Genomic DNA, 16,315 nt, shown 5'->3' on the forward strand with positions numbered 1-16,315 from the left:
TCTGGGAGTTTTTATGAAATTAACGTGTTTTCATTTGCCGTATTTTAATTCGCAATGTCAAATTGCGCAATTTGATCGATAATAGAAGCACAGCTGCTGTAACTTTCCATATGAGTGTGTTATATATACTCATGTAGTTGTAGAAACAGAAGTTTTTCAAACATTTCACTCAAAGATCTCCACTCGCATCTATACACTTGCTGATGATGTTACTTTTCTTGACCATTTCCCCTTTCTGTATCTCTTGATAGTGTTTGGTTGTGTGCGTGTGCACAAATGTGCATGATCTTCACTTTTCTGTAAACTATCTTTGCTGCATCCGCGTCTCCAGGTGCTTCCTCTAGTTCTCCCAGCTCATCCTTGCGTTTCACCTCCATTCCTTTGCCGTCCTTTTGTTTTTGAATTTGTGTTTTTTGTTCTTTTCACTGACTTTTCAATCTTTTACAATATTTCCATCTTTCTTTCTCTTTGGGTTACCACTTCAGCAAGGCTGAAAGCTTGTCGAGGACACACGTCAACCCAAAAGGGAAGAAATTGCATTTGGCTTATAATGCAAATAATAAATAGCATGTATAAAAAATTTAAAAACTTTACATTTGACTTCCACCCATACCCCCCGATTTAATTTTTCTTATTCGTACTGTATGGATAAACTGCCGGAAATAAATGGTCCGACACTGTCACTGGGGCAGCATGTCCTAACAAATACCATTAAGGTACAGATATAGATACATTTGTTACCAACAGTATGTCTTTTTAAGTACAAAAGGTGTACTTTTTTGAAAGTGTACTGCTCCAGGGGCCATTTTTAGATCTTTTCTTTTCACTGTGGAAAATACTATTACTGTAAAACAGTATTTTTATGCTAGTATAATTATGTGGTCTTATTTTTTTGCTATTGTGCCGTGTGTGTGTACAGTATGCATGCTTGCATTTGCATATATATGTGTGTATACTGTATGTCTGTGTAAGCATTAACCTGCGCCTGGGGGCCACTCAACATAATGACTGAGCAACAGGCTCCAGCTGTTTACATCTGTCTCTCCAGATCTCTATGAAGTGCTTTTCCTTCCACTTACGGTACACACCATACTGTGTATCTACTTTATGCATGCATGCATGCATGCAGATGCATGCACGCGCGTGCATAAAGGTTGCATCCTTGACGGGGGCTCGACCAGATAAAAGAACACTCCACCCGAGCTTTTAGAGTTCATCTTAAATCTGTGATCTGTTTCATGTAGAGGCTGGGTTTCCATTCTTGCGGTTTTCACATTCAGATTCAGCGTGGTTCTCAATTGATCTCCCTGCTACAAACGCTTTGTATGTGAGACCTTGTGAGAGTAAATTTGTTTCTTTACAAAAGACAGAAGGCTGTATGGTTTTTTCTGGAGCTTTAGAAAACATCACATGTCAAATATCGAACAAAATATTTTATAAATCTTTATTTCTCTGTACAATTAGTTATTTTACCTTTTGAGATTATTTTGCACGTTGGACACAATGGCTTGATGAATGTTAAAAGGCTTGGTAAAAAATCTACTCACCATGATGTTCTACATGTATGAGTTTCTTTATTCATTTTGTTTGAAATATCCTTTTAAAGCATACAGTCTGGGAACTGCATGCATGCAACAAACAGGCCAAAAAACACCAGTCATTGCATCAAAAACCACAATAGCAAATTCAATTGATAGAATTTTACAGTAAGGTGGCACAGGCACACTTTACAATAAACAAATCATTAAAAAGTTAGTTGTCAATTTATATTCAGATTTACTATAAAAAGCAATAGATAAACATGTACAATTGTTGATGGGAACACACACACACACACACACACACACACACACACACACACACACACACACACACACACACACACACACACACACACACACACACAACCACACACAGTATATGTACTGTAAATGTTAATAAAAATGTTTCGTTTATAGGTTTTCAACCCTTTTTTAGGCCAAGAACCCCTCACATCTACAGTGAGGAAAATAAGTATTTGAACACTCTGCTATTTTGCAAGTTCTCCCACTTAGAAATCATGGAGGGGTCTGAAATTGTCATCACAGGTGCATGTCCACTGTGAGAGACATAATCAAAAAAAAAAAAAAAACAGAAATCACAATGTATGATTTTTTAAAACTATTTATTTGTATGATACAGCTGCAAATAAAGCAATAAGCCCCGCGAAGCAGTGGGTTACCAGTGCATTTTATAACAGCTAAGGGGTGTTGTTAAACCCCTTTATCTGTTATAAAATGCACTGTAACCCCACTGCTTCGCGGGGGTTATTGCGTTTATAAAACGGTTACTTTATATGCATAACGTTAGCGGGATTTTATAAAATAAAACACAAATAAGTTGTAATTATATTAGTACAAATATTACTCTTCCACCAAACAAAGTAGTTCCTCAGAATCAAGTGTGACTGAAACAGAGCGCAGTTCCCAACCAACACAGACGCAGCAAAGACACAATGAAAATATAATTTAAGACTGTGGTGTTTATTTTTATAAATCACCATTCATCTAATTTATACATTAACATTTATATCGTGCAACTGTTGAAGTGATGATCAAATATGCTTGGAAGCATGCTGAACTCTTTCCCCTTCAGCGTTTTTTTTTTTAAGTTGCCACCCAGTTTTTGTTTAATGCCTTGCAGAAAAATGATCTTCTTTAAATAAACATAAAATATCAAATGAAAGAACAGACCATCCGCTTTCAAACAAACAAAAAAACGTTTCATCCTACCTTCATTTGTTCTCTTATCACCTCTCAATTTTTTTAGCTAAAAGCGGAGATAATTCCATTTTTGTGAAGAACTTTTGTAAGAGATCAGATTCAGAGCCACGATCAAAACACGCTGTTTTTAGTGTTGAGTGAATGCGTCAGTGTTGAAGTTGGGTAAGATCGCCACCCAGTGGATAACGGAAATCTGATTTTGAGTTAGAAACTCTTCAGGGAGCGTTTTCTCTTTATTGATTAGATGACTCAACAATATTTATTGAAATGTATCTGGATATCTCCATAATTGTGCAATTGTAGACAAATTAAAAATATGATTAAAGACTCAGTACGCAGCAACAGTGGTGCAGTGATACTCCTGTAATGCGATCTGAACCGTGGGTTTACCGGGGTATTTTATCACGGCTTAGAACGCGTTTCAACCAATCAGAATAAAGAACCAGAACTGCCCATTTTATAATAAGTATTTGAACACCTGAGAAAGTAAATAGTAGCCTTTGTTTGCAATTACAGAGGTCAAACGTTTCCTGTAGTTTTTCACCAAGTTTGCACACACTCCTCCACACAAATCTTCTCTAGATCAGTCAGGTTTCTGGCCTGTTGCTGAGAAACACAGTGTTTGAGCTCCCTCCAAAGATTCTCTATTGGGTTTAGGTCTGGAGACTGGCTAGGCCACACCAGAACCTTGATATGCTTCTTACAGAGCCACTCCTTGGTTATCCTGGCTGTGTGCTTTGGGTCATTGTCTAAGCTGATTTCTCATCTTTCTTAGGATCAATGAGACCCCACGAGGTGAGATCTTGCATGGAGCCCTAGTCCGAGGGAGATTGACAGTTATGTTAAGCTTCATCCATTTTCTAATGATTGCTCCAGCAGTGGACCTTTCTTCACCAAGCTGCTTGGCAATTTCTCCATAGCCCTTTCCAGCCTTGTGGAGGTGTACAATTTTGTCTCTAGTGTCTTTGGACAGCTCTTTGGTCTTGGCCATGTTAGTAGTTGGATTCTTACTGATTGTATGGGGTGGACAGGTGTCTTTATGAAGCTAATGACCTAAAACAGGTGCATCTAATTTAGGATAATAAATGGAGTGGAGGTGGACATTTTAAAGGCAGACTAACAGCTCTTTGAGGGTCAGAATTCTAGCTGATAGACAGGTGTTCAAATACTTATTTGCAGCTGTATCATACAAATAAATAGTAAAAAAATCATACATTGTGAATTCTGGATTTTTTTTAAATTATGTCTCTCACAGTGGACATGCACCTACGATGACAATTTCAGACCCCTCCATGATTTCTTAGTGGGAGAACTTGCAAAATAGCAGGGTGTTCAAATACTTATTTTCCTCACTGTAGATATGAGGGGCATGGACCCCCAGTACATGTCACATTAAGACTGGATTTGCATACTATTTTTGATGGTTACGTTACAAAGATATTAAAATAATGGCATACATATACCCCATACCATACAGTAACTACTGTTAACATAACAGTTTTGTTATGAATTAATTTTAATAATATTTTAAAGTTTGTCATTAGCCTGTTATTGCATTTTTTTTGCTTGACGCCTAATTTAATAAAAAAATATATATACACGGAGATCTCTATCCATCTATCTACCTAACATTAATATGGATGTATTTTTTTAAGATTTTTAAACATTTTATATTAAATAGCCTATAAATCAAAAAATATATACATAAATAAAAAATGTATACATGTATGTGTGTATTTATACTTTATAATTATACCCAACACACACACAAATATATTATGCAAACACAAACTTTTTTTGCATGCAATTAATCGTGATTAATCTTTTGACATGACAGCCCTGTACTGTATGTGTGTGTGTTGTGTGTGTGTGTGTGTGTGTGTGTGTGTGTGTGTGTGTGTGTGTGTGTGTGTGTGTGTGTGTGTGTGTGTGTGTGTGCGTGTGTGCGTGTGTGCGTGTGTGCGTGTGTGCGTGTGTGCGTGTGTGCGTGTGTGTTGAACAACATTTGAATGCACCAGTGCTACTACCAGCACGATCCACCACAGGGCTACAGACCCCCTGTTGAAGGCCCATGGTTCAGTTAGTGTTGGGAGCAATAATACATTAATATTACTGTAATACATTTTAAGGTCTGACTTTTTAGGGGTCATTTTACATATGTGCTTTGCATGTCTGACTGTAACAGTTGCATTACACATTTTTCGTTACAAATATAATATATAATGCATCTGTAGTGTAATTGCAACTGTCTGAAAAGAGACAAGATAAAGGTTTAAAACTCAATAAAAAAATGTGAGACAGATCTTTGACCTGTGTTTGTTAGCATAGGCATTTCTAAAGGACAAAATGTTTATTTATTATTGAATCATCCAGCTGTTTTTCCTTCATAGTGTCACCAGAAGAAAAGTCAATCCGTGTCTCGGTACAAACACAGAAATTCTTTTTTTATGTCACAAACAAAACTATACAGATAAAACGGTGAATTTCATCACGCAATCCAATATTCAGTTGTGGAAGATGTATTCTGTGTAAAATCTGTTGCTGTGTGCAGTGAGAGCGAGGCGATGGCCCCTAAGGAGTGTTCAGTATATAAAATAAAGTGAACGGTCTCTGCAATATTTATTATGCATGAGCATAAATGTTACAAAACTAGTCGCTGTGGAGACTGCTGTGCTCACTTCAATGTCCGTGTGGGTACAACGTTCCCACAAGACACAGACAGCATTTATTGACTTAAAGATGGGCATGGCACTGTATCGTCCTAGATGAAGTCCATTAGGAAGGCTAGATCCTAGTGTTGGCATCGTCCTGTAGTGCCGTTAAAGCTCATTAAAGACTCACTAATGGCTGAAGGTGATGAGATGAAAAGGCGGGCCGTGTCTGGCTTCTGTGTATTTTGAAGTCAGCAGTTTGTACGTCATCTCATCTCAGCCTCCCTCATTTCACTCCTCTTTTCCGTCAGGTTTTTTTAAGCTGTCAGGATGAGGAGAGATATGTGTGGGGGATCCCTGCTGGCATTTCTTCAGCAGAGCTAGTGAACGTCTTCAGAGGAGAACCTCCGGATCAGGCAAGACAAAGCAGGGCGGTGAAACTCAACAGGTAAGCCGAATCTTTATCACGCTCAAAGACACCTTCTCTTTTTTCCACATGGCTTGTATATTTTTCCGCTTTTCACATCTTTCCTTTGGCTTTAAGAAGATGGGAAAGAGGGAAAATAAAGAGTGTTTGAAAGAAGACCGTCTCTCCGTTGTCAGTTCTAAGTTGATTTTTGAGTCAAGGGGGATGGATGGAGAGAAAGACGGAGAAGTATTTCTGTGTGAAAGCGGATATGCTGAGTTGAAACATAAAACAAAGTACGTTTTATCAGAAGCAAGAAGTAGGTGAATCCATCAGAGGTCTTAAGATGGGCCTTTTTCTACACAACTATTTAATCCTTTTACTGTCAAAGTATTTCTGGCGACGTTTCACAGACAGTAAGGAATAATGTTGCATGAATTTCTTTTTTTTTGTGAAGACTAGGGAGTAAAACTTTGTATTGTATCAAATATACATTATCACATGGTGTTGTAAATATTAACATTTTCACAACTTAAGAGTAGTGTCAAACGATTAATCACGATTAATCGCATGCATATAAGCGAATAAAAAGTGTGTGTTTGCATATTTTATGTGTGTGTACTATGTATAATTATTATGTTTGTATAAAAACACACACGCACATGTATAAATGTAAGAAAAATATTATTTATATATCCATTTTTTATTTATATAATAACATTTTATATATATTTACACACATGTAAATGTTTTTTAAAATGCATACATTAATGTGTGTTTATTTTATATACATAATAATTACACACAAGGCACACACATATATTATGTAAACATAAACTTTTATTTTGTATGCGATTAATCGCGATTAATCGTTTGACAGCCCTACTTAAGATGTTAAAGTTTTAAGATTGAGTTCAATAAAAATATACATTTTCATAATTTCCTCTGTCTTTGTTCAGCTAAAAGCAAAGACATGCATTTGTAATCAAGCAAGAACCAGGAGCACCATTGACTTCCATGGTAGGTTAAAAAAATATTATGGAAGTCAATGGTGCTTTCACTTTTTTTTTCATTTTTTATTGTTATAAGATTAGGGTGAGTAAATAAATGATGACAGAATTTTCTTTTTTTTTTCAGCCCAGGTTGTGCTGGTTTTGAAGGAGATATTTGGGTTTACATGTCCCAGTCAGAAAGCGCACCTCATTTTTGCAAGTTGTGACATTTCATGCTGTTATTACATCCAATAGGTCCAAAATTGAGAGTGCAGGGTTATTTGATGATGCAACAAGAAAAAAGGACATTCAAAATATGTTCACTGGTTGTAATCTCCTCAGTCCACCCTGTCATGTACCTGCAGAACTTTTTTTATGTATGCATGAATTTCAAATAAATGTAGGCACTTTCAAAGGCACTAGGAGGCATGCAAGGACATATATAAGATGTAAAGAAATTGCAGAACAAGCATCGGTTGTCACAGGGTGAAATGATATCCGTGACAGCGTGCACGAATCATATTGACATTTTGGTGTATCCATCTTGTATGAGACCAGATTACAGTGCCGTTCAATCTAGCACGGGTGCGTATAATTCATAGATATGCGACATCAACGCTGCATTTATGTGGTGGACAAAAAGCACATTTGACTTAAAGGTGCACCAAGCAATGTTTGTGTTTCACTGGTTGATAAAGCTCTCTCTCTTTCTCTCTCTCTCTCTCTCTCTCTCTCTCTCTCTCTCTCTCTCTCTCTCTCTCTCTCTCTTACTATGTGAGTGAACAGAAGTACAGAATTAACTATGTTTTTCGATAAATTAATACAACTTTTTGAGCACAGTGTAAATCCTAAAATTCCTTTTTATTATACTAGAGGTACAAGTGGCCACTTTTTAGAGGGCTCTTAAAATGATGAATTGGGATGAAGTGGATCTTTTCGGTTTACTACATATCCACATAGTTTTGTTTGCAGTTCATATCATTTGTTAGGTAGATTTTTGACCCTGCATACAGAACAACTTGTACCATTCATGCAAAACTTAAAAGGATTAGACCATTTTCTTAAAAAAAAATCCAGATTATTTACTCATCACCATGTCATCGAAAATGTTGATGTCTTTCTTTGTTCAGTTGAGAAGAAATTATGTTTTTTGAGGAAAACATTCCAGGATTTTTCTCATTTTAATGGACTTTAATGGACCCCAACACGTAACACTTAACTCAACACTTAACAGTTTTTTTCAACAGGGTTTCAATGGACTCTAAATGATACCAACGAGGCATAAGGGTTTTATCTAGCGAAACGATTGTCATTTTTGACAAGAAAAATAAAAAATATTCACTTTTAAGTCACAACTTTTCGTCTATCTCCGGTCCTGTGACGCTCCAGCGCGTCCTCATGTAATTGCGTAATGAGTTAGAAAGGTCACGTGGTACATATATGAAACGCACATTTGCGGACCATTTTAAACAATAAACTGACAGAAAGACATTGTTGTATGTCGAATGATAATAATTAATGTCGGAATGGTCCTCTTTCTCAACACTTGTAAACACTGGGGCGTAGTTTCGCATACATCATCCATGACCTCTTGACGTGATGACGTAAGGCGTGATGTCGCTCTGGAGCATCACAGGACCGGAGGAAGACGAGAAGGTTGGTGGTTGTGGTTTAAAAGTGCATATTTTTTATTTCAAAAATGACAATCGTTTTGCTAGATAAGACCCTTATGCCTCGTTTGAAATCGTTGAAATCGAGTCCTTTGAAACTCCTTTGAAAAAAACTGTTAAGTGTTGAGTTAAGTGTTAAGTGTTGTGGTCCATTAAAGTCCATTAAAATTTGAAAAATCCTGGAATGTTTTCCTCAAAAAAAAAAAACAATTTCTTCTCGACTGAACAAAGAAAGACATTAACATTTTGGATGACATAAAACATTTTGGCTGAGTAAATTATCTGGATTTTTTTTAAGAAAATGGACTTATCCTTTAAAGAAACCTATTTTTTAACCTGCATACTTTTTCTGCCATGGATGGGAAACTTATTAGGTCTTTGCTGGTTAAGGTGCCGTTTACAAAACAGGTAATGTTTTTATGCAGTTTGGCTGTTCGTTTACACGACTACAGTATTTTGGTGTTCAAGTTTTTGAAATTGACATCTTGACGTCTCTGTGTAAACTACAAAAACACAAATCTGTGAATATGGTGGCGTTGTGTATGCATTAAGTCGGGCTATAGGCATGCTCGATATAACCAAAACTACAAGGCTTTGTTCGTGCTGCTTAAAGGAATACTCCACTTTAATAAAAAAAATCCTGTTAATTTACTCACCCCATGTCATCCAAGATATTTGTCTTTCTTTGGTCAGTTAAAAAGAAATTACGTTTTTTGAGAAAAAATTTGACTTTAGTGGACCTCAACAGTTTACAGTTTAACTCTTTTCCCAACATTGATGAGTTATCTCATCAATTAAAGGACAAGTTTGGCATTTTACACTTGTTTTCAGATTGTTTATGATGAAATAGAACGGTTTTGACTGAAATTTGGACACATGATGCTTGCCCGAGAATTTTCGGGTGTTTCTTGTATCCCCTCCCACCTCTATAATGGCTTTATAGGTGCACAGGAACAATCCTTCCTAAAATGCATTAAACTATCATTTACAAAGATGTGAAACTCATCGAGTGGTCAGTGGTGTTCACTGATATGCTCACACAAAAATCGCTCAAAAAACTTTGTCTTACTCACATGGTGGTGAGTAAATTATTATTCATATTTATTATTTTTATGAAAGTGGAATGTTTCTTTAAGACACTGAGTTTATTAATGCTTCTCCAACAATTTTCCAAGTTCACTCGTAGTAATAAACCTACGTAATACTCCATCTAAACAAAACCGCTTGATGCTTTTGCCATCTTGACTGTTTGAATTTATAGCTCTGTAGACGTACGCGAAGATGCGCAGGCTAGTAGTGTTTCTTTACAAAGTAAAATCGCCATCTACTGGCCTGGCAAGCATATTGCAAGCAATAAGAAGTTTTCTGTGTAAACGCAAATCTTTTTGGCTGTGCTGTCATGTGTACGTGAAGGAAAAACTTTTTCACTTTGTACTACATACTGTAGTTGTTGTGTAAACGTAGCCTAAAATAGTTAAGCTAGCATTCAAAACATATGCTGGTGATCTTTAAAGCATGGGAAAGATGAATAGCTGCTTTCACATCATACCCAGATTGTATGTTTGCTCTTCATCTGTTGAGATAAATATAACAGCAATATTGCGATAGGATAGTTTGACAAGACACAAAAACACAAGCAAAACAAACGGAGGAAAAAAGGCTAATTAATTTCCCTTTCCTGTGCAAGTTGATATTTTCTCGGCAATTAAGGATGTTGTTTGTCTTTGGGGGTTGAAGGCAACGGGGAGGTTAGACAGGCTTGAAGAACATCTCATTAAAGACCTGGACGGAAAGCGCTGAGTCATTCAAAAGGATCTCTAAACTCCAGACACATCGCGCATCTTCCCGACAGAGAACCAAAACACACTCTCAGATGATACGCATCAGAAGAAAAGAGAAGTGAGGTTCATTTACCCAACCAGCAAAGTGACTTGCAAAGCACTGAATTCCGAACAAAAGCACTGGGTCTGTTTTTTGATTATACTGTCACACACTTGAGAAGCATTAGAATAAGAAAATGGTTTTCGAGCACAAAGAAAGATAAAGGGATATACTTACAGAATGTCTAAATATGGGACGCGCACGCTTCGGCTGAAAGCCCTCCATCCGTTCAATCGCGTTCGCAGTTTGGCGACTGGGACTGTTTGTGGGCACAGAGAATAATTGACTGCGAGTTAATTCCTATCAAAGCCCATTGGACTGCAACTAATGGACTGAGGGAGATGCCTCAAGGAGCCAGTGCTTTCAATTTCTTTTGTTTATTTAGATGGGAAAATGTTTAGTTTTTAATTAAGTAAATCACTATTATTTGTTCCACTGTGGTTGGTAATTTGAAGAGATTGCAACCTGACTCCAAACGCAAGCGCAATTGGCTTTGAAAGGGCGAGACGGGGTGTACTGAGGCAGACAAAATGCAGCATTATGTCCGTGAACCCTGAGATAGCTTCTGTCATGAAGTATAGAAATGTTCCCTGGGCCTTACTTTGAAGTGCTCGCTCTGAAAACGTGAACTTATTCAGAGGAAGTTCTTCAAAGTAGGAAAAAATATCAAGAGGAGCTATTGTAGTGGCCTAGACCTTCTTACAGTAAGTGTTTGTGTGTGTCTTTGCATATGTACTGTATCTTTCTTTCCTTTTTGTACAGATTTTTGCTGGCCTTTGAGATGGGATGCTTGTCTTCAATGATCCTCTTTCTACTTGTACATTTTAAAGGTAAAGTTTCAAATACAGAATCTTGTATTCTTTATATAAATGAGCATTTAGGCAAATCTATTTTATTTAAATAGTGTAATGAAACATTGTTATAGCAATAGCAGTGTCTGTTATCAGTGCCATATAAATGAATACATTTTTTTCTGTCAGAGCATATTTGTACACAAATATTAATGCGAAAATGGTTTAGCATCTCATAAACGACAGATTGAAATGGATTGTAATTGTATAATGACCATATTTTCAACCAAAATACTATTTGAAAGACATATCTGTACCAAAGGGTACCTTTTAGCACCTTTTTAAAAAGTACCATCCTTTGTACCATTATTTTTAAAAGTGTGCCAATGTATCACACAGCACCAGAATACTCGTCTATTCATGAATATCAGTCATGTGACCTTTTACGTCATTCCAGTTGCCTGCCGCCATCTTGAGTACCTACCGAGTACCAGCAGGCTATAAAGCATTGGCTAGCTTGCTACGATTTACGGATTTCTTATCTTTGACTGTCTATTATTTTTACGGATACGGGAAATGGCTACCAAAGACAAGATTTTGCACCTCGACTGGCATGAAAAGAAACGCTGCTTTAAAAAAAAATTATCTTTGTTAGGGTGTGATGCCTACTACGATCTTTGATGCGTTCTTCCAGCCGCTGTCATCTGCTACCGAACTACCACTGTTTTTACAACACTAAGAAGGCGCGAGTCGCGACACAACATGAAACTTTGCTCAAAGTATCACCTGGATCTCTACACATAAACGCGAGCATTGAGAACATTGTTTGTGTGCACAGAGTTTACTAAAAAGAAAGGTTTTGAACAACTGACTTTGGCTGTTTTGGTGTCCGCTCGCTGTCTTTGCCAGACATAAAGAATCGATTATTGAATGCGAATGAATGAATCTCATATGAGCCCCTTTTTCAACTAGAAGGTCAATATTGTTTTTCACTTACGACAAAACAACCAATTATTCGTGCATTTATATGGAACTATGCTTTAGGAGCTATCCATCTTTACTCTCGTCCCTCCTTATGTCGCATTCGGAGATCGATACATCTTGACTGGCAAGATGGCAGCGAGCGGACGTCAAAACAACCAAAGTCAGTTCAAAACCTTTCTTTTTAGTAAACTCTGTGTACTCAAACAATGTTCTCAATGCTCGAGTTCACGTGTAGAGACACAGGTGATACTTCGAGCAAAGTTTCATGTTGTGTTGAGCCTTCTTAGTGTTGTAAAAATAGCGATTTTGATGCTCACAACATATTGAAAGCATAGCTTCTAGTTTGTTTGCGACCACTTCAGGTACTCAAAATGGCCGAAGACAAGTTTGAGATGTGAGTGACGTCAGCTGATATTCATGAATAGACATGTAAGAGATGTAATGCTTCTACATTATACTGTATTATACCTGTAAAATGGTTTGTCTGCCATTTTGTTCCACATTATGGATAAAGATATAGCTATATAACATTTAGCTGATTGGTTTCACAAGTTCAAATCATCAGCTTTTACAGTTACATTCCTTAAACGCTCTCCACCTGCACTTTGTGGCTAGAAAAAGCTGGATATGAATAGAAAGAATAGAAAGCCAGGGCAATTTACTCTAATGATTGCACGTTGCATTTTTCCATTCTGTTCCACGTACACTAGAACTCATGGGGTTTGGCCCTCATATGCCCGACTGTGTAAAAGATGTGTTTAGTGAATCACCACTGGTCTGGGTGCATTTGGCATAGTGCCAGACCTTTCTCCTGTTCATCATCTTGCTGTGAGAATTTAAGTCATCATAATTGTCCAGAGGAACCGTTTTGGAGTCTTTTGTGTTTGATAAATGTGTAGCTGCCACTTGTGCATAGGCGCCGATCTGTTGGGTGCTCTGGGGCTCAAGCACCCACCAAAATGAAAAAACACAAGATATGCAAAATTTATTTGAATCAAAAACACATTTGATATTTGGTAGCCTCTGTTTGGTGGATCCGCGAGTTGTCTCTAGAATGCGTTGAAATAAGGGGCGCTTCATATTTCTTGTCTAAAACCGCACAGGAAATGTGGCCGCATCGCTTTCGACCATGATAATAAGTGATTGCACAAGCTCACCAAATTTGGACAGTTGAAGACTGTAAAAATGTTGCCTGGTCTGATGAGGCTCGATTTTGTTGAGAAATTCAGATGGTAGAGTCAGAATTTGGCGTAAACAGAATGAGAACATGGATCCATCATGTCTTGTTACCACTGTGCAGGCTGGTGGTGGTGGTGTAATGGTGTGGGGGATGTTTTCTTGGCACACCTTAGGCCCCTTAGTGCCAATTGGGCATCGTTTAAATGCCACGGCCTACCTGAGCATTGTTTCTGACCATGTCCATCCCTTTATGACCACCATGTACCCATCCTCTAATGGCTACTTCCAGCAGGATAATGCACTCATGACAATGAGTTCACTGTACTAAAATGGCCCCCACAGTCACCAGATCTCAACCCAATAGAGCATCTTTGGGATGTGGTGGAACAGGAGCTTTCGTGCCCTGAATGTGCATCCCACAAATCTCCATCAACTGAAAGATGCTATCCTATCAATATGGGCCAACATTTCTAAAGAATGCTTTCAGCACCTTGTTGAATCAATGCCACGTAGAACTAAGGCGAAAGGGGGTCAAACACAGTATAAGTATGGTGTTCCTAATAATCCTTTACAGTAGGTGAGTGTACATGTGTGCTTATGATTGGACCAATTAATGTCAAAAATATTTAATTATTTGAGCCACAACCTTGAGCCACTTTCACAAATAAACATCTCTCAGGCGAATGAGAGCAAATGTTATTTTCTCTGATGGTGACTTCCGTTCTGTGAAACTTTCAGAGCTCTCTTTTGATCCTAACAATAGTTGCGATTAAAATCTCAGAGTGGTGTTTATTCAGACTACAAAAGGAAAAGAATAATGCAGCGTTTTACGTCACATTAGCGCTGATACTTTCTGTTCGGGAGCTGTAGTTTAGCAGCGTCTGCTATAGACTGAAAGTCAGATTCTGCCGTGCAGCGTAATCCAGTGTCATTATTTTGTTCAAATAAGACGTCAAAGCGCCACATCAAGAGTCGGAATCAGAGCAGAGCGAGTTTGACATGTTTTTCCCCTCCTATCTCTTTCTCTCAGGCATCTGAAGGGGTGCGAGCACTCGTGTACGACCGACTGCAACATTTAAATGTGCCATGCTGATTATCCGGTCACCGCGTTACGTATTCATTTATGTAAACATTATGCTAATATGTTTTTCGACTTATCACTCGCGTCCGATCGTGCCCTTCGAGTTTGACGTGAGGTGACTGATGTAGCCCTGATGTGAAGTCGGGTGCGGGCGAGTGCGCCCAGATGCACTGGATATTTGTCGTTGGCTCCAAAGAGGGGCCGGAGTTTGAAAAGTCCTGCCGGTGCTCTTGGGAGCGGCCTTTCAAGAAAATGTCTTAAAATAACTGACCCTTTTGTGTGTGCTACATTTAGTTTTTCATACTGAAGGGTCCCCGAGTAATTATAGTCGCAAGAGGTCTTCGAAGGCCGGCAGAAGTCAGAAACAGATCAGAGGAACCTGATAAAAGTCCGGCTCTGCATCCAAACCAAATACTTCTAGGACTTGGGGGAATATGAGTGGCTGCTACCTGCTGTGTATAACTATTAAAAAAAAACACTCGACCGAAAAGGAAAATTCTGTTATTTTTATTTACGCTCATATGACTCATTGATACAAAATGCATTTATGTGTCATGTGTCATGTGTCATACAAAATGGTCAAAAAGTAGCTGTTACCTTTTCAAAACATTCACCTTTGCACTTAAAGGATTAGTCAATTTTCTTAAAAAAAAATCCAGATTATTTAATCACCACCATGTCATCCAAATTGTTGATGTCTTTCTTTGTTCAGTCGAGAAGAAAATATGTTTTCTAAGGAAAACATTGCAGGATTTTTCTCATTTTAATGGACTTTAATGGACCCCAACACTTAACACTTAACTCAACACTTAACAGTTTTTTAAACTTAAGTTTCAAAGGACTTTAAACGATCCCAAACGAGGCATAATGGTCTTATCTAGCGAAACGATTTTCATTTTTGTGCAAAAATATATACTTTTAAACCACAACTTCTCTTCTTCCTCCGGCTGTGTGACGAGCCAGCTTTGAGTTAAGTGTTATGTGTTGGTGTCCATTAAAGTCCATTAAAATGAGAAAAATCCTGGAATGTTTTCCTCAAAAAACATAATTTCCTCTCGACTGAACAAAGAAAGACATCAACATTTTGGATGACATGGTGGTGAGAATATTATCTGGATTTTTTGTAAGAAAATTGACTAATCCTTTAAAGAGTTCATATTAGTACCTCAGAGGTATACATATTGGTACCAAACGGATACATATCTGTGCCAAAATGGTACATACTGTATTAAAACCTATTTGGACAGCTTGGGACCCTTTTTACCGTTTTTTTTTTTTTGACAGTATGCAATGATACTTCATAGTTACAAATCTGCTAAAAAAATAAAAAAGGAGCCATAAAAGCAATAAAAACTGCATTTTCATTTTTGGGTGAACTGTTCCTTTAAGTTTCAAAGCGCAATTGAATATCACATTCTTTTAAATTAGCCAGTTTCCACTATTGCATTCCCGATGTTACCCAGCGGGGTCATCATAGAGCCGTGTCAGCGCTATGTCCCATTAAATCACATTTATGACAGGTACAAGCCCACCCATTCCAAAGAATTATCAGCAGATGAGTGTGACACAAATCATAATGGCACAGGCGAACTGCTGAGAAGGAGGCGTCTTTTCTCAGCCCCTGTATTATTCTTCTGGAGTGGATGTTAGCTGAAGGTGTATTGACAGCTCGGAAAACAACGAGGGCATTTGAGATCCCTCTATACCTTTATTTTTCCTGCTCGGCTTCTCACTGAGGAGAGATTTAATTCTCTGTAATTACTTTATTGACTCATTTGTGGAGCAGAATTGGCTCCAATCTGTCGTCAATAAAACATAGACGGAGATGAGGAACGGCACAGCAATGCTTAAGCACAAACATCGTAGTGGGAGGCAAATTCCCTCTACGAAGAGATTTTCCTGGTAATTCACCAGCCAT

At 37.8% G+C, this 16,315-nt stretch overlaps 1 protein-coding gene across 1 annotated transcript in view; it reads left to right on the forward strand.

Annotated features, from left to right (window-relative positions):
* The first annotated feature begins 5,771 nt into the window (after positions 1-5,771).
* Positions 5,772-16,315, forward strand: part of nphs1 (NPHS1 adhesion molecule, nephrin) — a 104,484-nt gene continuing 93,940 nt past the window's right edge. Inside the window, exons 1-2 of the mRNA XM_065280655.2 lie at positions 5,772-5,861; positions 11,125-11,192. Coding sequence (XP_065136727.1) covers positions 11,144-11,192 — 49 coding nt within the window. The 5' untranslated portion in view covers positions 5,772-5,861; positions 11,125-11,143. The remainder of the gene's footprint in view (positions 5,862-11,124; positions 11,193-16,315) is intronic.

Source organism: Paramisgurnus dabryanus, chromosome 8 (genome assembly GCF_030506205.2).
Source record: "Paramisgurnus dabryanus chromosome 8, PD_genome_1.1, whole genome shotgun sequence".
Classification (NCBI taxonomy): domain Eukaryota; kingdom Metazoa; phylum Chordata; class Actinopteri; order Cypriniformes; family Cobitidae; genus Paramisgurnus; species Paramisgurnus dabryanus.